This window comes from Heptranchias perlo, chromosome 22, assembly GCF_035084215.1.
Source record: "Heptranchias perlo isolate sHepPer1 chromosome 22, sHepPer1.hap1, whole genome shotgun sequence".
NCBI classification, from domain to species: Eukaryota; Metazoa; Chordata; class Chondrichthyes; order Hexanchiformes; family Hexanchidae; genus Heptranchias; species Heptranchias perlo.
The window spans coordinates 19676090-19700892 of record NC_090346.1 but is presented as its reverse complement, the minus strand read 5'-3'; the positions used below and the strand labels follow the sequence as shown (position 1 = coordinate 19700892).

The 24803-nt window shown below is 40.9% G+C and overlaps 1 protein-coding gene across 3 annotated transcripts in view; it reads left to right on the top strand.

The window, feature by feature from the left end:
- Positions 1–7396: 7396 nt before the first annotated feature.
- ift70 (intraflagellar transport 70) overlaps positions 7397–24803 on the top strand; it is a 155791-nt gene continuing 138384 nt past the window's right edge. For 2 of the 3 annotated variants that reach the window (XM_068003109.1, XM_068003110.1), the window contains exons 1-5: positions 7397–7598; positions 12938–13003; positions 15994–16203; positions 17068–17124; positions 20977–21112. In XM_068003109.1, coding sequence (XP_067859210.1) covers positions 7545–7598; positions 12938–13003; positions 15994–16203; positions 17068–17124; positions 20977–21112 — 523 coding nt within the window. In that variant the 5' untranslated portion in view covers positions 7397–7544. Of the gene's footprint in view, positions 7599–10255; positions 10275–12937; positions 13004–15993; positions 16204–17067; positions 17125–20976; positions 21113–24803 lie in introns of those variants that run through there. The other variant, XM_068003111.1, reaches the window with a different exon arrangement.

Here is a 24803-nt window from a genome sequence, read left to right as displayed (position 1 = left end):
AAGGCTTTTGACAAGGTCCTACATGGCAGACTGGTCGAAAAAGTAAAAGCCCACGAGATCCAAGGGAAAGTGGCTAGTTGGATCCAAAATTGGCTCAGTGGCAGGAAGCAAAGGGTAATGGTTGACCGGGTGTTTTTGCGACTGGAAGGCTGTTTCCAGTGGTCCCGTAAGGCTCAGTACTAGGTACCTTGATATTGTCGTATATGTTAATGATTTGGACTTGAATGTGGGGGACTTGATCAAGAAGTTTGCAGATTATACAAAAATTGGCCGTGCGGTTGATAGCGTGGAGGAAAGCTGTAGATTGCAGGAAGATATCAATGGACTGGTCAGGTGGGCAGAAAAATGGCAAATGGAATTCAATCCAGAGAAGTGTAAGGTAATGCATTTGGGGAGGGCAAACAATGCAAGGGAGTACACAATAAATGGGAGGATATTGAGAGTTGTAGAGGAACAAAGGGACCTTGGAGTGCATGTCCACAGATCCCTGAAGGTAGCAGGACAGATAGATAAAGTAGTTAAAAAGGCAAACGGGATACTTTCCTTTATAAGCCGAGGCATAGAATATAAGAGCAGGGAGGTTATGCAGGGAGGTTAAAACATTGGTTAGGCCACAGCTTGAGTACTGTGTACAGTTCTGGTCACCACATTACAGGAAAGATGTGATTGCACTACAGAGGGTACAGAGGAGATTTACGAGGATGTTGCCAGGGCAGGAGAATTTTAGCTATGAGAAAAGATTGGATCGACTGCGGTTGTTTTCTTGGGAATAAAGGAGCCTGAGGGGAGATTTAATTGAGGTGTGTAACATTAAGAGGGGGAGGGTGAACAGCCAGTAGTCGTGGTCCATATCGGTACCAACGACATAGGTAAAAAAAGGGATGAGGTCCTGCAAGGTGAATTCAAGGAATTAGGAGATAAATTAAAAAGCAGGACCTCAAAGGTAGTGATCTCAGGATTACTACCAGTGCCACGTGCTAGTGAGTATAGGAACAGAAGAATAGACAGGATGAATGCGTGGCTGCAGGGATGGTGTAGGAGGGAGGGATTTAGATTCCTGGGATATTGGGACCGGTTCTGGGGAAGGTGGGACCTGTACAAGCGAGACAGGTTACACCCGAGCAGGACCGGGACCAATGTCCTCGCGGGGGTGTTTGCTAGTGCTGTTGGGGAAGGTTTAAATTAGAGTGGCAGGAGGATGGGAACCTTAGCGGGGAGTCAGAAGGGAGTAAAGTTGAGAGCAGCAAGAGCGGGGAAGACCCAGTGGAAATTTACAATACAAATAGTACAAACAGTTGTTCAAGAACAAGTGAAAGGGAAAAGCGTAGAGCAGCAGAAAGAAAGTGTACTTTAGACACTACAGATAAAGTGAAAACTAGAAGGTGTAAGGCGATTAACCCAGCATCAAAGCTGAAGGTCAGGCTAGGGTGTGTGGCCCAACTAAGAGTTCTATATACAAATGCACGGAGTATAAGGAATAAATTAAATGAACTACAGGTTCAAATTCAAATTGGAGGGTATGACATGATAGCTATTACTGAGACATGGCTGCAGGATGGTCAGGATTGGGAACTAAATATACCGGGTTATAAGGTCTACAGGAGAGATAGGGAAAATGGAAGAGGGGGAGGAGTAGCCTTCGTGATTAGAGATTAAATCAATTCAATGACAAAGGAGGATATAACGAGAGGTATGCAGCCAACAGAGACCTTATGGGTTGAATTGAGAAATAGGAAAGGATCTAAGACGATAGTGGGAGTTGTGTATAGGACCCCTGGCAGCAGCTCTGAAGTGCTAGATTGTATAAATGCAGAGATTAGACAAGTGTGTAACAAAGCCATAGTGGTCTTAAGGGGGGACTTTAACCTTCATATAGATTGGGGAAAGCAGACTAGCAACTGTAGGAAAGGTAGTGAATTTCTTGAGTGTGTCCGGGATAGTTTTCTACAGCAGTATGTCCTGGAGGCAACAAGGGGGCAAGCCATACTAGATTTAGTAATGAGTAATGAACCAAATTTAGTTAACAGCTTAACTGTGCATGAACATCTATCCAATAGTGATCATAACATGATCGAGTTCAATGTAGTGTTTGAAAGGGAAAAAAGTGAATCAGCTGCTAAGATTCTAGACTTGGGTAAGGCCGACTTCAATGGGATGAAACAGAGATTGTCCACAGTAAACTGGGCAAATCTGTTAATGGGTAAAACGACTGATGATCAATGGGAACTGTTTAAAGAAACATTTAACGAGATACAGAACCGGTTTATACCCATGAGGGGCAAGAACTCTACTTGCCAAAAAAAACAGCCATGGACAACTAAAGAGGTAAGGGACAGTATAAGACATAAGGAAAGGGCATACAAAAAGGCAAAAAATGACACAGATCCTGGCGAATGGGAAAGATACAAAGATCAACAAAGGGTCACAAAACAGATAGTAAGAGCTACAAAAAGAGAGTATGAAAAGAAACTTGCAAGGGATATCAAAACCAATACGAAGAACTTTTATAGTTATATTAGGATAAAGAGGGTGGTCAGGAGCAGTGTTGGCCCCTTAAAAACTGAAAGTGGGGATATTGTCATTGACAATGGGGAAATGGTGGACATGTTGAATAATTACTTTGCGTCAGTATTTACAGTAGAAAAAGATGATAGCATGCCGGAAATCCCAAGGAAACTAATATTGAATCGGGGGCAGGGACTCGATAAAATTAATATAAGTAAAGCAACAGTAATGAAGAAAATAATAGCACTAAAGAGTGACAAATCCCCAGGACCAGATGGTTTCCATCCCAGGGATTTAAAGGAAGTAGGTGAGCAGATTGCAGATGCCCTAACTATAATCTTTCAAAGTTCTCCAGATTCAGGAACTGTCCCTCTAGATTGGAAAATTGCACATGTCACTCCGCTTTTTAAGCAAGGGGAGAGAGGGAAACCGGGGAATTATAGACCAGTTAGCCTAACATCTGTTGTGGGGAAATTGCTGGAGTCTATAATTAAGGATAGGGTGACTGAACACCTCGAGAATTTTCAGTTAATCAGAGAGAGTCAGCATGGATTTGTGAAAGGTAGGTCGTGCCTGACAAACCTGATTGAATTTTTTGAAGAGATGACTAAAGTAGTGGCCAGGGGAATGTCAATGGATGTTATTTATATGGACTTCCAGAAGGCATTTGATAAGGTCCCACATAAGAGACTGTTAGCTAAGATAGAAGCCCATGGAATTGAGGGAACAGTACGGACTTGGTTAGGAAATTGGCTGAGCGAAAGGCGACAGAGAGTAGGGATAATGGGTAAGTATTCACATTGGCAGGATGTGACTAGTGGAGTCCCGCAGGGATCTGTCTTGGGGCCTCAATTATTCACAATATTTATTAACGACTCAGATGAAGGCATAGAAAGTCTCGTAATCTAAGTTTGCCGATGACACAAAGATTGGTGGCATTGTAAGCAGTGTAGATGGAAACATAAAATTACAAAGCGATATTGATAGATTAGGTGAATGGGCAAAACTGTGGCAAATGGAATTCAATGTAGACAAATGTGAGGTCATCCACTTTGGATCAAAAAAGGATAGAACAGGGTACTTTCTAAATGGTAAATGTTAAAAACAGTGGATGTCCAAAGGGACTTAGGGGTTCAGGTACATAGATCATTGAAGTATCATGAATAGGTGCAGAAAATAATCAATAAGGCTAATGGTATGGTGGCCTTTATATCTAGAGGACTGGAGTACAAGGGGGCAGAAGTTATGCTGCAGCTATACAAAACCCTGGTTAGACCACACCTGGAGTACTGTGAGCAGTTCTGGGCACCACACCTTCGGAAGGACATATTGGCCTTGGAGGGAGTGCAGTGTAGGTTTACTAGAATGATAACCGGACTTCAAGGATTAAGTTACGAGGAGAGATTACACAAAATGGGGTTGTATTCTCTCGAGTTTAGAAGGTTAAGGGGTGATCTGATCGAAGTTTATAAGATATTAAGGGGAACAGATAGGGTGGATAGAGAGAAACTATTTCTGCTGGTTGGGGATTCTAGGAGTAGGGGGCACAGTCTAAAAATTAGAGCCAGACCTTTCAGGAGTGAGATTAGAAAACATTTCTACACACAAAGGGTGGTCGAAGTTTGGAACTCTCTTCCGCAAACGGCAATTGATACTAGCTCAATTGCTAAATTTAAATCTGAGATAGATAGCTTTTTGGCAACCAAAGGTATTAAGGGATATGGGCCAAAGGCAGGTATATGGAGTTAGATCACAGATCAGCCATGTTCTTATCAAATGGTGGAGCAGGCATGAGGGGCTGAATGGCCTGCTCCTGTTCCTATGTTCTTATGTTCCTATGACTAGATAGAGTGGATAGGGTGGACCTACTTCCCTTAGCAGAGAGGTCAGTGACCAGGGGGCATAGATTTAAACTAATTGGTAGAAGGATTAGAGGGGAGCTGAGGAGAATTTCTTTCACCCACAGGGTGGTGAGGGTCTGGAACTCACTGCCTGAAAGGGTGGCAGAGGCAGAAACCCTCAACTCATTTAAAAGTACTTGGATGTGCACTTGAAGTGCAGAAACCTACAGGGCTATGGACCAAGTCCTGGAATGTGTGATGTGTGATTAAGTTGGATAGCTCTTTTTCGGCAGGCATGGACACGATGGGCCGAACGGCCTCCTTCTGTGCCGTATCTTTCCATGATTCTATGATTCCATGAGACCAACCCCAACTTCTCCAATCTATCCACATAACTCAAGTCCCTGGAACCATTCTAGTAAATTGTTTCTGCATCCTCTCTAAGGCCTTTACATCCTTCCTAAAGTGCAGTGCCCAGAATTGGACACAATATTCCAGTTGTAGCTGAACCAGTGTTTTATAAAGGTTCAACATAACTTCCTTGCTTTTGCCTCTATGCCTCTATTTATATAGCCCAGGATGCCTTTTTAACTGCTTTCTCAACCTGTCCTATCACCTCCAAAGATTTATGCACACATACCCCCAGGTCCCTCTGTTCCTGCGCCCCCTTTAGAATTGTACCCTTTAGTTTATATTGTTTCTCCTCATTCTTCCTGCCAAAATGTATCACTTCGTACTTCTCTGCGTTAAATTTTATCTGCCATGTGTCCACCCATTCCACAGCCTGTCTATATCCTCTTGAAGTCTATCACTATCCTCCTCACTGTTTGCTACACTTCCAAGTTTTGTTTCATCTGTAAATTTTGAAATTGTGCCCTGTACACCCAAGTCCAAATCATTAATATATATCAAAAAAAGCAGTGATCCTAGTACCGGTCCCTGGGGAACAACACTGTATAGCTTCCTCCAGTCGCAAAAACAACCGTTCACCACTACTCTCTGTTTCCTGTTACTTAGCCAATTTTGTATCCATGCTGCCACTGCCCCTTTTATGAAATAGATGAGCTACAATTAATCACTTGTGATAAAAAGAGCAATAGAAGTGTCTTTAAAAATGAGTCTGTATGATTCTGGGAATTGGAGGCCTGTTAGCTTTACTCTTGTAAAGGAGGAATATTGGAATTTATATATAGTTGCTAACCATCCGCTTTTCATGCGAACGTCAGTGTTTTTAGTCTCTATTGGTATGGAGACCCAAAAATCAGCTTGTTTTGGGATTGCTGAACTCTAACAATACCAGTGGTAAATCACAGCTTGAGTGTGTAGTGAGACTTGTGTCAGAATAGAATGTGGGAAAAACTGATTTTTAAAAAGTTGTTATTTCTTACCTGGAGTTTACGGAGCTGGTGTTAATCTTGTGGAGCTGTACTGGCTGCAAGAGGAAGAACCCCAGCTTAATGCTCAGGGTAATTTTGCAAACACGTTTTGCAATGCAGGGTCCTCAGATCATGCAGCTTTTCTGGCAACAACATTGCTTCTTGTTTATTCTTATTCATTCCCTGTTTATGTGAAGGCGTCCCATTTTAACAATTGTATGACCTTAACTACTTCTCAACTTTTGCCCAGTCCTCTATCCCTGGTCCTGTCACTATCTATCTCTGTATCTATATCAGTCCTATAACACTCTTATTCTCAGTCCATGTAATTCTTTGTATCTATTTTGGTACATGTCATTTTCTGTCCCATTTTAAATACTTATTGGGCCAGAAATCACTCAGAGCGGCGAGGCAACGCCCACCACAGCGCCTGCGAATTTCATTAACAAAAGTACTTACTGCGGGCTCTGTGGCATCCAATTGCTTGAATTTGAACTTTAAACAAAATGTGCGCTATCAACCCATCCTCTACGCAGCACGAATTGCCGCACGGCTGGAAACGTCTGTGAGGAGAAGACACACCCACAAAATCTGTCAGGAAGAGACGTCACGTCCACAGATTCAGGCTGCATTGTTCAAGCAGGCAAGTAGACTTCATTCGTTTAAAGTTAGTGTCCTGGACGTCATTGCAAATAAAAATTTTAAATTTTTTTAACAAAATCCAAAGAAATAATTGAATTAAATTAAAGAGACAGAAGGGAAAAGTAAAAAAAAATTACATTTTGTAATTTAAAAAAAACATTTTAATAACCAAAGGCTATTAAAATAAGGAGTGATATGAGACTCCACATTTTTTAAAGTTAATTTTTAGTTGTTTGGCAGTCATTAAGACTAGCCATGTTTTAAAACTTAGTTTAGACCTGGTACTTTTAAGTGTACCTATTTGGTGGTTTACTTTCCAGCTGGGCAGATAAGCAGGTTGGGTCTTTTTCAATGATTTCTCTGATTGCAGCGTGCAATGGTCCTTTAATTCGAAGCTGTCATATCAGCGAATCACTAGGAGCAAGCTCACGATTTCCGCGTTTTACTGCGCCTGTGCAAATGCGGGAACTTGCTCCTTCAATTCACCACTAAAAACTGAGAGTGCTGTTGAGGTCTTCCGTTATTTCGGGAGCGATTTCTGGCCCATCACTGTATGTCACACATGCGGTTAATGAGTTTCAGTTTTCACAGAAAAGCTAGCTGAATTGTGGAATGTAATCTCCAAGCACTAATAAAAATCCTGAAAGCCTATGTAATGAAAAGGAATTTAACTTATTCAGTGACCTTGAAGCAATCGCCTTGTTTTGGGCATTTATTTAGAGCTGTTTTTCAGTTGTATGTTATTTTTGAGTTGTCAGCTGTCAGTGAAGTTGTCACAGAAAAATAAGCTTTGGTCTTGGATAATTATTTTAATAATGTAATTACTGTATTTCTTTATAGCTAATCAATGTTGGATGAACCTATATTTGTTGGAAAATGCAACAGTATTGTAGAATGCCCTTACAAACCTGTGGCTGCCAGTAGTAAAGATGGCGTCCTCACCTCAAATCCGTCAAATCCTCACGGATTTGAGGTGAGGACGCCATCTTTACTGCGGTATTTCCAGTTCCTCCCTTATTTCCGGTCGGTTTCCATGATCACAGTGTAAGCAAAGAAGTGCAATTCTTTAAGAGATTCGTGGGCTGATGTGTGACCGATAACCAATGGGATTTATATTAAGTTAATTATAATTTGAATCTTGATTCAAAAGTCCGTTTATTTCGGGTACAGTACAATCAAAATGACGCTTGTGCAGATAAAGGACGGAGAATACACTGCGACTATTTATAGACTGGTGAGTTTGTAATAAAACAACAAGAAGAAGCAGCTGGTCCTGGAGTTAATGCTTGATTCGATAAGGAGCTTGGTGACTAGCCGTACAACACGCTGCAACGGCCGAATCAGAAAATGCAGTTTGATGTAGATGTACTTAGATGTGTACAAAGGCCGACATTACAAATACTAAACAAGCATTGTGTCAACATCGTCATTCGTATGAAACAGAAACTTCTGGAAACACTCAGTTATTCAGGCAGCATTTGTGACGAGAATAAGCAACTTGACTTTTTTGATCTTTCTGTTGGGCACTTGACTGTAGTAACTTCAGACCGTGGCTCTCTCTCTTTGGCAGGAAGTTCTGGTGATATGGGATGGATGTGTCGTGGTCTCTTGGGGGGGGGGGGGGGGGGGTCTGGAAGAGTTGGTGCTTGGGATAGGGCCTCTGTTGAAGTGCCTTACTGGCATAGTGGTCTGCTTTGCATTGCCAGTTTCTTCATCCTTCCAATTCTACCTGCCTTGCTCTGCACTGCCTCAGCTATTAACATGTTGTCTTTGTCTTGTGACTGTCTTTATAATTTTATTGATTTCTCTCACATGCTAATATCACTTCAGCCATTTATCTGAATCCTGTTTTCCACTTGAACACTTTACAGTTCATTTTATTTCTTTGTGTGTTAGGATTGCCAACTCTGGTTGAAGGTATTCCTGAAAGTTTGATCACGTGACATCTGCAAATGTTGTTGCATTCACCTTATACAGGTTGGGTCCCCTGTAGTTGAGTATGTTCGCTTGTGGTTTTGTGCCAGCAGCTGTTGTTTAAAACTTCAGAGAGATTTGGGAGGCTACCTGCTAGCAGGAAACAGAGGGTGAGGAAGATGGGAAAACTGAAGGTGGGGGAGGGATTCGCAAGGGGAAAACCAGAGGTGCTGCTCCCACTTTCCACATTGCTGCTGTTGCGCCCACCTCTACAGGAAATGCTGGGTCCCACTCCATTCCAGTGTCTCCTTCTCTTTGTTTTTCCTCCACGCCCCCCCACCCCCACCCCCGAGCCCCAATCTCATTCTGCAGCCCCCACACTCTCTCCCCTCTCCCGCCACCCCAATGCCCTGACACTCTACGATCATCCACTCTTTCCCCACTCCCTGAGCCCCAATCCCCTGTTCCCCCTAGCTCCACATCTCTACCCACTCAGTCTCTGTCTATTTCCCCTGGACTTTTGGCAACCAGCCAGTCCCATTTACAGTCACCGTGAAGGGGTAGGGGTGATGTCACTGAGCCACAGGCCTATCTGCGGCGGCTACTGGTGATGTCATGGAGGTGGGGATGTGGGTGGGTGATTCATCGAAAATTTACGGCACCGAAGAAGGCTATTCAGCATATTGTGTCCGTGCCGGTCGAGAAGGAGCTTCCTAGCCTAATCCCACTTTCCAGCACTTGGTCCGTAGCCTTGTAGGTTATGGCACTTCAAGTGCATATCTACTTTTTAAATGTGATAAGGGTTTCTGCCTCTACCACACTTACAGGTAGTAAGTTCCAGACCCCTACCACCCTCTGGGTGAAATGATTTTTCCTCCGCTACACTTTAATCCTTTTACCAATTACATTAAATCTATGGCCCCTGGTTATTGACCTCTCTGCTAAGGGAAATAGGTCCTTCCTGTCCACTTTATCTAGACTCCTCATAATTTTATACCCCTCAATTAAATCAGCCCTCAGCCTCTTCTGTTCCAAAGAAAGCCACCCCAGCCTATCCAATCTTTCCTCATAGCTAAGATTCTCCAGTCCTGGCAATATCCTCGTAACTCTCCTCTGTACCCTCTCTACTGCAATCACATCTTTCCTGTAATGTGGTGTCCAGGACTGTGTGCAGTACTCAAACTGTGGCCTAACTAGTGTTTTATACAATTCTAGCATAATGTCCCTGCTGTTATACCCTATGCCTTGGCTAATAAAGGAAAGTATCCCAGATGTCTTCTTAAATACCTTATCTACCTGTCCTGCTACCTTCAGGGATCTGTGGACATGCACTCCAAGGTCCCTCTCTTCCTCCACACCTCTCAATATCCTCCCATTTATTGTGTATTCCCTTGCCTTGTTTGCCCTCCCCAAATAAATTACCTCACACTTCTCCAGATTGAATTCCATTTGCCACTTTTCTGCCCACCTGACCAGTCCATTGATATCTTCCTGCAGTCTACAGCTTTCCTCCTCACTCTCAACCACACGGCCAATTTTTGTTTCATCTGCAAACTTCTTGATCATGCCCCCTATATTTAAGTCTAAATCATTAATATATACCACAAAAAGCAAGGGACCTGGCACTGAGCCCTGTGGAACCCCACTAGAAATAGCCTGCTACAGTGGGAAATTTAAAGCACTAGAGTTGTCCTGGATTGCGAGCAGCAATGTCCAGGAAATTCATGCTCATTCCGGGAGACCCCGGGCACTCTGGGTGGGTTGGCAATCCTAGTGCATATGTCTGTTTGTTTTCCCCTGCCCTTTGTAAAAGCTGTTTATCTGCAATATCTTCCAGTAATGATGAAGGGTCCACACCTGAAACATCAATTTGTCTGTTCCCTCCACAGATGCTGGCTGACCTATTGAGTATTTCCAGCACATTTTTGTTGGTTTCAGATTTCCAACATTTACAGTTTTTTGCTTTTTGGTGATTTAATGACTCTGTAACATACAGGTTAGCAATAAGCCTAGAAAATACAGTTGCTGATATTAAATGAATGCTTAATACTGTAGAATTATGTTTCTCTCAGCTATTTTAATGCATGAGCAAGCTTACATTTTTATAGTGCCTTTCGTGTCATCAGGATGTCCCTAAGTGCTTCACGGGCAATGAAGTACTTTCTAAGTGTAGACACTGTTGTAATGTTGGGAAACACGGCAGCTACTTTACATAGCGAAAGGTCCCACAAACAGCAGTGACTTAAATGGCCACGTAATCTGTTTTAGTGTTGTTGGTTGAGGCACAAATATTGGTCCGGACACTGGGAGAACACCCCCTCTCTTCTTGAGAGGCAGGCAGGGCCTCAATTTAATGTCTTGTCTGAAATATAGCACCTCTGACCATGCAGCACTCTCAGTACTGCACTGAGGTGTCCGCCTAGATTATATACTCAAGTCTCTGGAGTGGGGCTTAAAACGCTCAACCTTTTGATTCCGAGGTGAGAGTGCTACCACTGAGCAAAGGCCGATGCCTAATTTTAAATGGCTTAACCTCTGCTAAAATTGTGGACAAAGGAAAGTTGAGGATTTGTACGGTAATATTGGCAACAGTCATTTCTAGATCTGATATTCGGTAAATTGACTGGACTGCATATGCACAAAACAATAAGGGGTCAATCCACGGGGAAAGAGCGGGGGAATGGGACTAACTGGATTGCTCTTACAAAGAGCCGGCATAGGCTTGATGAGCTGAATGGCCTCCTTCTGTGCTGTAAACATTCTATGTTTCTATGATCTTAAACCCAAGCAGGTTTTGAAATGCCATGAAAGGATTGAGTTACAATGGGTAACCTAATTTTTAACTGCCCACTCTCTCAATTTCCACCAGGTGGGTAGGATTAAAATCAACCCATGAGTATTGTATGCTGTTCCATCTGTTAGTTGGACCATATCTAGTGGTTTCCCAATGTATTTTCACAGAAGTTGAATTTTATCTGAGAACGATTGCAGCATATTAATAAAACTGATGAGCTTAACAGTTAACAAGTGCTATCGGGGAGAGTTTAAACTAATTTGACAGGGGGAGGGGACCGGGATGAAGCATCAAAGAGGAGAAACAAGGTGCATGGACTGGGAGAGAGAAACAACAACAACTTGCATTTATATAGTGCCTTTAATGTAGTAAAACACCCCAAGGTGCTTCACAGGTGCGTTATCAAACAAAATTTGACACCGAACCACATAAGGAGATATTAGGACGGGTGACCAAAAGAGGTAGGTTTTAAGGAGCGTCTTAAAGGAGGAGAGAGATACGCACTGAGAGGTTTAGTGCCAGAATTCTAGAGTTTGGGCCCTAGGCAGCTGAAGGTACGGCGCCAATGGTGGAGCAATGAAAATCGGGGATGAGCAAGAGGCCAGAATTGGAGGAGCACAGAGATCTTGAAGGGTTGTAGGGCTGGAGGAGGTTACAGAGATAGGGAGCGGCGAGGCCATGGAGGGATTTGAAAACAGGGATGAGAATTTTAAAATCGAGACGATTCTGGACTGTGGGTAGGTCAGTGAGCGCAGGGGTGATGGGTGAATGGGACTTGGTGCGAGTTAGGATGTGGGCAGCAGTGTTTTGGATGAGCTCAAGTTTACGGGGAGAGCACTGGAATAGTTGAGGCTAGAGGTAACAAGGACATGGATTAAGGTTTCAGCAGCAGATGAGCTGGGGCGGAGAGGGGCGATGTTACGGCGCTGGAAGTAGGCGGTCTTGGTAATGGAGAGGATATGAGGTCCGAAGCTCAGCTTAGGTCAGATAAGATGCCAAGGTTGTGAAAAGTCTGGTGCAGCCTCCGAAAGTGGCCCAGGAGAGGGAGGAGTTGGTGGCTAGGGAACAGAGTTTGTGGTGGGGACCGAGTACAATGACTTTGGTCTTCCCAATATTTAATTGGATAAAATTTCTGCTCATGCAATACTGGATATCGGACAAGTAGCGTGACAAATCAGAGGCAGTGGAGGGGCCAAGGAAGGTGGCGGTCTGATAGATATGTGTCTCATCAGCATACATGTGGAACCTGACGTGTATTTGGATGACATCACTGAGGGGCAGCATGTGGATGAGAATTAGGAGGGGCCAAGGATAGATCCTTGGAGGACTCCAGAGGTAATGGTGCGGGAGATAGAAGAGAAGCCATTGCAGGTGATTCTCTGGCTATGACTAAATAGACAGGGATGGAACCAGGCATGGGCAGTCCCACCCAATGGAGGAGAGGCGTTGGAGGAGGATGGTCTGGTCAACCGTGTCAAAGGCTGCAGACAGGTTGAGAAGGATGAGGAGGGATTGTTTACCACGGTCACAGTCACATAGAATGTCATTTGTGACTTTGATAAGGACCGTTTTAGTGCTTTGGCAGGGGCGGAAACCTGATTGGAGGGGTGAAAGGGAATAGAAATTATATTTTCTATTTGATGTTTTTTTAAAAGCAACATGCAATGCATGCTATTTATTTTATTTAGCAATACTTTCTACTGTTACAGAAAGAACACTGTGCTGTGAAAGTTTCAACTTCATTTTATAATTGACACATAATCTGAAATATACATAAGCAGTGGTATGTATTGTACATTCTGCTAATAATCAGTAATGAGCATTTCCACTACTGACATCTCTAATGGCATCTTTTAATTTTTCAGGTTCGAGATGGAAGATATGGGGAAGCCATTCATATACTCAGTAATGAACTTCAGAAACATTCAAAAGTAATTGTTGTAATTTTTAATGTATTTTTTGTCATCACCAGATTTATTGACAAAAATAACTGGACTTAGATCCAATTTAAAGTAAATTGAAGGGTATAGATGTGCCTTAAAAACAAAATTATAGTAATGGAATGACCTTGGATGAGCCATTTGCAATGATGCAGAACATCTCAGTACAGTACTGGGAAGTTCTAGAATCTATGAAGTTATCCTCCAGTGGCTTAGCACTTTGTTAACCTCACCATTTTGTTTTATCTCATGTATTTCATTCAAATAGTATAACATAAGAGCAAAACTATATTGTTTCCATAAAATATAGTGTGAACAACAGTACAGTGCAATGCTATCTATAGTGCAGTTTATTTAGATCTTCTGTGTACTCTTAAGTACAATTATTCTTTAAAAAGGTATCATCTATATTGATATCACTTTTCTAGTGAATGCTTAGAAAACATGAACTTTGTTTTGGTGATTTCTGTTTTTTGTTATCAAGTCATGGGTTATAAATGTGAGGACTGGAGCATATTTCTACACTTGGGACTTATTGTTGGATTGAAGTATTCAGGAATACCAAACCTGCCTCTTGGTATCTCCAAAATATTCTTGAACTCACACCCTCAAGAAATTCTGGATCTAGTAATTTGAACATATTTAAGATTTTTTTTCTCTAGAAAAGTAATTACACTAAAAAATAATTACCAAATTATAGAAAATAAATCTGCTGAGCTGCTGGATACCACTGGTGTACTTATTTATAATAATCTATTTCAAACGTGGGGTTAAAAGGAGTGTCGATGAAATGATTATGAAGCTTTGCTTTGCACTGTATATTTATTCTTTCATAAATTTTCTTACACCTGATCAATGCTTTTAAACTCTGCCTAAGTTCTATAAACAAGGACATAGTGGCTGAATTATGCATCTTGGTGGCACTTTCAATATGGTAGGACAAGAGTAATTCAAGCAAAATCTAACAAGCTTAGCTTCTCTGTCAGAGCTGAGCAAAAATGGCATCATGAGCTTTCTAGCTAGGGTTTTTTTTAACGGCTTATTGATTTCTGACTATTTGTGCATCCTAATTCATTTGAATCTCAATTATTGCCAATCTTATGGAAGGCTATTTTCTACAAGCAAACAAATTGTACTTACGTAGACAATATGGTAGTTACCTTGTGTTCCTTTTCTTTACTTAGGCTTTACAAAACTTATAAAATTTCTCTCGTTATTGCACTGTGTGCTCTTAAACGCTTTCCTAACAAAAATCCATTTTGTTTCTAGAGAAAAACAAATGCAGAGAAAGATCTTTCACATCATCAGAATGTATTTAAAATATTTATACATTTTATTAAAAAAACTAGAATAATTCATTAGTGGAATTTAAAGCAAACTAATTATGTTTAGTTTGCAATCATCAGTAAATGGAGCTTGGAGTTTACTATAAGTGTCAAATAATGTTATTCACTGGGAATATGTGGAGATTTTTCTAAAAGTTATTATAAACTTGCAGTACATAGTGATATTTTTTGCCTTGAATAAGTACATTAATTTGTAAATGCAGTTTTAAGTATTATTTTTGGTGTTGATTTAATGCAGCATGTAATGTTTCCAATGCCACCAATTAATTGTCTTCTCTAAAACACAAACCTTCCTTTTATGTATCTGTGGTTTTCATTGTTGTTATCCTATAGTGTGTTTCCTTTAGAAAGTTAGAATAATGGCATCATTCCACAGTAAATGAATGCTATTCTTGCTGGATTCTGATAGTTTTTATTATCAATATTATGAGCATTCAGCATGATTATTGGAGGTTTTTTGTTAAAATATTGCCTGTAACTGAGTGCTATTGCAGCCATCCCTTAATCAGTTGAATACAGTACATCAATATTAAAAATACAAGATTTTGATACATAAAAGGTACAACTTTTTTCTTAAAATGTTCTGTAGTTTAGTTCATTTGTTGCCTTCACTATTATTAAATGTAAAATAAATTATTTTGAGATGTCAAGAAGGTAGTTTGAAAGCTGTGTTTACTTAAGGATTAAAGGCCGTGACAATGTCTAATAAGATGCAAGTTAGTGTTGATGAGTAGTCTTTATTCACAGGGCTTAAACTATATATAGTTTTTAATAATAATACAGGTTGCTGAGATAACTATTTCCACAATGTTGATCAGCTACACATTAAAATAGCATACGAATAGCCATCTATTATAACACAGTGACATTTTCCAGTATTTTGTATTTATTAGAAACTAAGATTGTATAACCTTATAGTAGCATGGCTGAAAACAAATGTAAGGAATAAAAAAACAAGAAAAGGAACAAATATTATTTCACCATAAAACTTTCCTGCAAGAAAATGCAAATACAAATTACGTTACTACACCAAAATTTCCTATCTCATGCTTCATTCCATTCAAAAGTTAATTTTGTCAGACTTAAAACGTCTTTTCTACTGTCTTGCTCAATATCTGTCATGTCAATGTATTGTGTTCTCAGAGTATACTTGAGTTTTAGAGTTTTTAAGGCAATCACAGTAATTGCCTAGAATTGCTCTGATCAAATATGTTGATTAATTTAAAAGGCTTACTGTGTACTTTTAAATGGTTCTAAAGGGATTGAAATTTAAACTTGTTTAATGGACAGAATTATTCATATTTTCTTAAACTGAACCTGCTGCAAATCTCCATCAAGCTTGATGGATTAGCTGGAATATATAGTGCTATTGCAATATTTGGTTTCTGCCAGTGTAAGCTGTTAGCAGTTTTTACTGAGAAATAAAGTGCTGTAGCTGTACAGTTGATAGCACTCCCATATACTTTTGTTGTATACCAGAACATTTTGTTTGGTCTTTAACCCACGTACCAACAAAAAACAAACACTGCTTTCGGCTTGAAAATAAAATCTTTTGTAATAAAAAAAAATGTTGTTGTTGTTGCTAAATGATCAATTCGCTAGTCCCCTTCTTTATGTATATCAATTTGTCTTCAGTCCCGGGCAGCACTCTCTCTCCTGGGTTACTGCTACTTTCAGATGCAAGATTTTTCCAATGCTGCAGACTGCTATGAACAATTGATACAGATTCACCCAGAGGTAGATGACTACAAACTCTACCATGCACAATCTCTGTACAAGGCCTGCATGTATGCAGAGGCTATGAAAGCAACATTTCTTATAGATAATCCAGTTTATCAAACTAAGGTAAGATTAGAGATACGTTATACAATATGTTTAGCACTTTTATTCCTAAGTGTTGTATTTTCCATTATTTTATTAGGAGATTCATATCTACATTTGCCTGATTCAAAAGGAAAGAACTCACGTAATATAGTATATATCAGACGTTGCATTTAGATGTTTATGTGGCAAATATCCATATATTGTAACTATATCACCTTCAGAAGTCATGCTCCTCTAAAGAGCAACTATGTCCTATAATTTCAATGCTTCTCTATCTTGTGATTATATATTATTACCAACTAATGAGGTAGTTTCAGAACTCAGCTATTTGTAATTCTTTGCAGTTGTTCTGTGAAAAGACCCATAGTTCTAATTTGTGGAGCTATGTTATAACTCCAGTTGGATATGCTTTTTTTCTTTCCAACACAGGAGTATTCTAAAAGTGCCAAGTAGTAGCTCTTCTGTCCATTACAATTCCATTTTTGCAGTGTTGCCCATTTACAGAATATAGACAGTCTTCCTATTTTAGGTAATTTTTTTCACTCGGTCTTAGGCTCCTTATACCAAGTAACATTCATTGCAAAACGGAGGACTGGAAACTTACTAGAAGGATCTCAAGAGTTCCAAGGGTTATAATTGGCTACTACTTTTCTTTTCTCCTCCCAGTAGAGAGCCTTTTCCCTTCCCCTCAAAACAATTTCACTTCCCTTTCCAAAATGCCTTGCTTCTCAATCCAAGCAAAGATTCTCCAACAGACCTAACCTGCAGGATCTTCAAAACAATGTTTATTTTTGACATCAATTCAAATGTTACAGTACAAAGCTGTTGATTATTTCTGAAGGATAGTATAGCAATAAATAAAATAAAATCTGATTTCTTAATTAGGTGTTGAAACTACAAGCTGCAATTAAATATGGAGAAGAAGACCTTTCAGGAGCAAAGGTAAGGATTGAATAATTCTAGTTAAGTTTCAAATGCTTTGGGGAATGAGTTCCCTGTCTTTTTATAGCAGAGTTCACCAAACGATTTAGTTTCCCACCTGTGCGCTCAAAGTATTTCCATTTTAACAGTGAGGTGGAGGGTTCTCCCTTGGGTAGAATTCCAATGGGAACCAGATGGTATAAATGACATTGTGTCTGACTGCATCTGATACAGCAATGACCAGCTGAAGGAAGCAAGCAGACTCAACCATTGTTCTTAAGAAACTCCCAGTCCAAAATTGGTATAGGTAAAAATCTAGGAGTAAATAATTTACCGACCTTGCTGGGAAATGGTGAATGACACCAAGGGGTGGAGATGCCGGTGATGGACTGGGGTTGACAAATGTAAGGAATCTTACAACACCAGGTTATAGTCCAACTGTTTTATTTGAAAATCACAAGCTTTTGGAGGCTTTCTCCTTTGTCAGGTGAGGTGAGTGACACTCACCTCACCTGACAAAGGAGAAAGCCTCCGAAAGCTTGTGATTTTCAAATAAAACAGTTGGACTATAACCTGGTGTTGTAAGATTCCTTACATTTGACACCAAGGGGGGCCTAGGGCGGGGAAGAAAATTACATTAAAAAAGTTAAGTTACTGACTTACTTAAAATACATTAAAAAAAGTTACTTCATTTCATTATTAGACTTCACGTATTTCATTAGACTTCACTTTGCTTCTTGAAAACTGAGAAAGATGGTTGATGGTATTGCCATATCACTTGAGATATGGTGAAGCTTTGTTTGTGGAGAATAAACAAAGGAACAAGCGGAAGTAAAAGTGTTACCCATTGTGACAAAATTGACATAGCAGCATTTATATCAGACTGTTAGAGGTTTTTTTTAAAAAAGTCCAAAGTTCTTCACAATGGAACTAGACATGGAAATAGACCCTGAGCCATTGAGTGATAGTTTAGGAGGGGTGACCGAAAGCCTGGTCGAAAAGTGGATTTCGGGAAGTCTTTTGAAGGACAAAAGAGAGACGTGCAGGGATTAGGGATGGACTAAGGGGCCAAGACAGCTGAAGGTTTTGCAACCAATGATGGGGCATAGGGAAGGGATGCACCCATAAAAATCGATCAAAGGTTGAGGGTGAGGAAAGGTTATAAAGCCAGAGTAGATTGCAGAGAAGTGCAAGGCAGTGGAGAGAAGGGGGACAATTTCAATGGAAACCGGCACGAAATGTGTATGAATGCGTACCTGAAAACGTCGGCTCCGAGGCCTGATCAAAATTGGGCCTCGGGCCTCACCTGTATGAAATTGGTTGTCCCGATGTAGCTTGCTGGTCGGGGCCTTAGGAATTTCTTTTGGCTCCTCCTGACTGCACAAAAATGAAACCAAAAAAAAATTCTTACATCTTTGTGGGCAGCCTTCAAAGACCCAGGACAACTGGGCTGAGCATGCTTCACCCAGTTGATGATCAGTATTGACAATGGTGTTATGACCTCGATTAGGACCCCGATTTGAATTTGTAGGGCATCTAATGTCTGTGGGGGAAAGGTCGGGTGTAGGAGATTGTGACCTGAGATTAATCTCCCAAACCTTAATTTTTCGCCCAAAAAACTGGTGAAACAAGGTCGAATTTCTCCCTCGAAGAGTTTAAACTTAATATGTTGTGGGATAGGGAGCCAGTGTTAGGTCAGTGAGGGTGGGAGTAGTGGATTAATTTTGGGACAGGTTACAGGCAGCTGCATTTTCGACAAGTTGAAGTTTGGGGAGGTTGGTAGGCCAGAAAGGAGTCTAAAGCATCAGTAAGATTTTGGTGGCAGATAGGATGCCAGCAATGCTGTGCAGATGGAAACAGGCAGTCCTGGTGATGACTAGGATAGGCATTCATAGTGATGACTAGGATATACGGTTTAAAACTGAGCCCAGGGTCAAAACTGAGCCCAGGGTCAAAACTTCAAAGTTTTGTGTGGTCTGATTAAGTTTGAGCGAGTAGCCAGAAAGGTGGATCAGATCAGTGAAATGGGAGAGAATTTTATGGCAGGGGCTGAGAATTATGGCTTCAGTCTTCCCAGTGTTGAGTTGGAGAAAGTTGTGGCTCATTCAAGACTTTAATGCGTACAGGTAGTCATTGAGTTGAGAGAGTTTTTGGAAGGGTAGACTGGTCCCTTCCCCCTTAATATAGTCTCCCATATGGAAGCTGACCCTGTGCCAGTGGATGTTGTCACTGAGCGGCAGCATGTAGGTGAGGAAAAGAGTAGCACCAAACCCAGAACCTTGGCTGACAATGTGGGTGATATGCTGGCTACGTTGGGATAGGTATGAATAGTCCCACGGAGATGGACAATGAAGAGGGGTGATGGAGGAGGATGGTGTGGTCTAATGTATCAAGTACAGAGCGGTCAAGGGCGGGGGGGAAATCATTGTAACCATGGTTACAATCACAGAGGATCTCATTTGTGCTTTTCACCGGGGCCATTTCATTGTTGTGAGCAGGGCAGAAAATTGATTGGAAGGATTTGCACAGGGAGTGAAGAGAAATTGGCATTGAGTTTGGAGACAGCAACACATTGAAGAATCTTAGCAAGGAAAGGGAGGATAGAGAAAGGATGATAGTTGGAGACAACAGATGGATCAAAGATAGTTTTATTTGAGGAGAGTGATGATGACAATGATTTTTAAAAGGCAGCGGGACAATGCCTGAGAGAAAGGAACCATTAACAATGTCTACTAGCATGGGAGCCAAAAGGAGAGGTTGAATGAAAAAGATATCTAGGGGTAGGAGGTGAATCTCAAGGAAGAAAAGAGCAAGGAAAGGGCATGGGGAAGTTGAGAGGAGAAACTTTAGCCTGGATTCTACACCTACTCCACATGATTTTTCAACGTATTTGGGGTGGAAGGGGGCAGAAAATTGCTTGGGGATGCACATGCCTATTCCCAACTTGCTGTGCAGGCAGCAGGCAATTGAAATTACATGCAAATAAGGAAAATATATCAATGTATTTTCCTTTATTTATGTCACTTACTACGCCGGGCACTAGGGTTGCCTTTTGCAGGGCCTGTGATATAGTTGTTACATCAATGGAATGCATAGGCCCAAAAGGAAGGCCTGTCACAGCAAATCTGTCCCTAATTTGGCAGGATCAGAGGCACATCCGTGTTGGGTGCAGATCCTGCCCCACTGGAGATGCATCCTAGTTCCATGGAGGCAGAAAATCTATGCTACAGTTTTTAATATTAGTGTATTGGTACCAGAGGCTGTTTTTGTTAGAATAGACTAAGTTAAGCGGTGATTTGATGGGTGTTTAAAATTATGAAGGAATTGGACAGAGTAGATAGAAACACATTTTTCCAGTGGTTGAGGGGTCTAGAACAAAGTGGGTGTAGATATGATTAAATACACAAGATGTAAGAGAGAGAGAGAGCAGAAGAAACGTTTTGTTTTTACGGAGGGTTGCTGGGCTTTGACGTGCATTACCAGAGTTGGTGATTGAAGCAGAGACCATGTCAAGGTTAAGAATGGTTTAGATGGTCGAAGTAAAGGGGAATGAAGGGATATGGGCACGTAGGACTAGAACTACTGCTCAAGTGGAAGGCAAACATCCCCACTGACTTGTTGGACCAAACGGCTTGTTTCCCTGTTGTCATTTCTATGTAATTCAGAGGGACTTGACTCCTGGGAGAATTTATATTAAAGTAACCAACTTCAATTCTGATCGCCATATCTAACAGATCATTCACTTCTGCAATTATAAAGAAGTCCCAGATAAAACAAGTATTCTGTGTTGTTTGAATTATTGTTTCTGGAAGATATTTTTTCCAATATGATTACAGTACTGAAGTGTAACAAAATGTATTCTTATAATGTTAGAGCCTAGTAGAGCAGCAGCCTACTGATTATCCAGACACTGAGATTAATCTAGGATGTTTGCTGTACAAGGAAGGACACTATGAAGAGGCATGCAAGAAATTCACCACGGCCATGCAGGTTGTGGGCTACAAACCAGGTAGACTGTCTAAAACATAAAAACTAATGGTTAACCAAGTATGTCAAAAATTGTTATTTTTAAAAATCTTTTTAAGCCTTATACCCCAGATTATTTTGGTTCTCATATAATAGATCATTGTCATGGGAGATGTGATTCCCCACACCTTTGAGAATGCCTATGCTTGTGTTAAGGTCTAGGAAATGCATCTACGTAAATGAACAGTAAGCCCTGTTTGGTAATTGCATTCAGGTATTGGATAATCATGTGCATTTATGTAGGGAGAGATAGAGACCGGGGAAAGGGGGCTCCAGGGGAGAGATAGAGACTGGGGAAAGGGGGCTCGGGGGGGAAGAGAGAGAGACTGGGGAAAGGGGGCTCGGGAGGGTGAGATGGGGGATTGGGGGGAAAAGATGGAGTCTGGGAAAAGGGGCTCGGGGAGGTGAGCTGGGGGCTCGGGGAGAGATGGGAAATGGAGGCTCCGAGAGCCTGGGGAATAGAGAATCGGGGACAGATGGGGAATGGGGGGCTCGTGGTTGAGCAGGTCAAACTTCTGGATTGCTTCCAACCAGAGTTGGCAACCCTACTCATGAACCTCCTGACTCATGAACCTCCCGACTCAAGGAAAGCGCATGCAAGAGGGTCTTTCCTTTACTGCCCCAGTGCCACATCCACGCACTCTTTAAGTGGCTGCTGGCAGCTCCTCTCCCCCTGACCCTGCCATCGTCTTCTTTCCTTTGGCTTCTGATGGTGGATCCACTCTTTGTGGAGCTTTGGCTTTAGGGAGTGACGGTGGATGGTCTCTCTGCTGCTCTATAGAGTGATGGACAGGCCTGTGATGTTAATTGTATCATGTGATTTATATCAATTAGTGTTCATTGTATTCAGGTGTGTGTCAATTGGGAACTCTCTTGTATCCTTTTTTTTTGGCGAGCTGATCTAGAGTGTGGTATGTGTGTAAGGGGAATCTCTGTGAATAAAGGCTTGGAAGCAACTAAAGACCAGGCTGTAGAATTCTATCCTTCACCACTTGGCTATCCAATTTATAACATGTGAGCCCCAGCTATCAGAGAGCGGTTTGAAATGAAACTGGATTTTAGACTGCAAAACTGTTAAATGAACAGAGCTGAACGCTGGTGTGTGGGAAAGGGATTGTTAGCATTGTTGCAGCTGATTAGGTGTTGATCATAATCTCAGCTAGTTTTACAAGACCATTTTGAAAATAAGGACACCTGCAAAAAAAGGACAGTTGATGTCAGTCCTGAAGTTGTCTGTAATTTACAGGTTTCACTGTAATAAATAGAATAATCTAAGTGATATAATACAGTAGAATGTCTGTTATCTAACTTCTCTAGTAAACAGAAGATTGAAAGATTGCAATTCTAAGAACTAAACTAATCCTTTATAAATGACCTGTAAATACACAAGGTGCTTTGCCTGTCTTTTAGGACTTTCAAACTGATGGTTCTTCTCAAACTGTCTCCAGGTTGCTTTACAAGACTTAGACTGTTCCCTTTGTGATATTATCCAAAAGCCAACTACTCATTTGAACAGAGCAATTTTTTTATATATCAGAAAGGAGTTAACCGGACTTACTGCATTTTGAATATCTGACCTCAAGCTCAAAAAGGAACTTGGCAGTCAAATACAAGCTGAACCAGTCACAAAGCACATTGGACACCTTCTCAAGCCTGTTAACGGCGACTATAATTCACAACACTATATTGGGACAAGACCCTGGCGCTAAATGGTTGTTAAGATTCCTGCGTAGTGACTAAGTTTTAAGGAGAAAACCACTAAATCAAAATGTAGTTTTTGTCACAAACATTAACAAATTAATTTGAAGTATTAGGTTATAATATATATTTTATTTGTTTAACAACTAACTTTGTTTCTAATTTTACAGCTAAAATTTGAATCTGTCCAGCTATAAAGACAGCAAAAGAGACATTGGGCCAGACTTTGCTGTAGCAGGACCTGCTGTTAGTTAGGCTAATTAGGGACCTGAGAGAACAGGGCAAGCAACTGTGCATCTCCTTGACTAACCAGATTGAAAGATTGAGAAATAACCAGCGCAAGGACTGAACAGGAAGTGTAAATTAAAGGGGTGAATTCAATGTCCAATCAGGTACAGAAAGAGAGGGAAAGAAAGATTGGATTAAGAGAGACAGAAAGAAAAGTAAAATAAAAATTTTTTAAATTTGACATTCTTAAAATCTCCAACAGCAATTAATACGTGAAGGAATGAAACTCCACACTTGTAATAGTTAATTTTCAGTGCCAGAGAGGTTGATTCGCAGTAATTAACAATTATCACTTTAAAAGAGTACTTACGCTTGAAATTACAAGACTTAACTTTCTGTGGCGAGTTTAGTTCGTATCTACTGCGCAAATACAGCAACATCACGCTATTCAATGAATTTCAATGGTGAGGCAGACAGCAAAATGCCATTTTCGCGAAGCTAACGGCGGAGCGATGCAACTCGGACAGCAACTCACATCTGCCCCTCACTTGAAGTTGCTGTATCATTTACGCTTAAATAACGGCGAGCGACATTAGCCTCACTGTTATTTTGACAGCAAAATCTGGGCCAATGAGCTAGTTGACGAGATATTTCTACAGTAAATTGGTTTAAATAAGATTTCACATCACCTGGAACCTAGATTTAGTAACTAATTTTTTCTGATGCAAATCCATGGCAACAGAAGTAAGTTCCATTTCAAAAGTTTAATTTAAAAAACAAAGTTTGAAAGTGGTACCCCTCATGATAACAATTGGTCTGAGATCAGCAAATGTAATTTATTGATGTTATCAAGGTGAATCATTAATCAAAGGACTAAAGATCAAAGGACTAAAGGTGTTATGGATTTGGGTCTACTGTAGATTCCGTCTCAGGTCCAGTGACATCAGTCACTCCTGTAAGTGGTCTGAGTGCCTTACTTTTATGGATGTTGACTTCCACTGACTTGTATCTACTTGTAAGATAGCTAGTCTCGGGAGTGTAACGCTTGTGATCTGGATCAGATCCTGTGTCTTAGACACAGCAACTTCTTCAATCTCTAAAGGCAGACTGAGTTAACACTAGATGAGGCAAAGTTTAGTTTGATATTTTAGCTGCTTTTACACAGTAAGGTGGAATGTACAGAGCAATGGTGTGATCAGAGTCGCTTAGTTCAAATAGTGCAACTTCAATTCACATAAGGATACAAAATAAAGAACCCGTGAGGTACCCCTGCGACAGTGGGTCATCTTATTTAAACAGAATAATCTCTGCAACCTGTCCTATAGCCCAGGGCAGAACTTCTCTCCCAGCGGTCCCTTGTGTTTCACCCTTCTTGCAGCACATCACTGCTTGGCTGCCTTTGTAGTCTTATTCCCAAATGTCAAACTGTCTTCTTGGTGTCTGTCTCTTTTTTTAAAAGCCTAATTAAATGACAGCTTTTAGATAAATCTAACTACTCCCTCCCCTCCACCAACCTAACTTGATATTGACCACTGCTGAGTTCCAATGAATCATAGAATGGTTACAGCACAGAAGAAGGCCATTTGGCCCATCGAGCCCGTGCTGGCTCTCTATAAAAGCAATCCAGTTAGTCCCATTCCCCCACTCTTTCCCCATAGCCCTGCAATTTTTTTCCCTTCAAATATTTATCTAGTTCCTTTTTGAAAGCCACGATTGAATCTGCTTCCACTACCCTTTCAGGTAGTGCA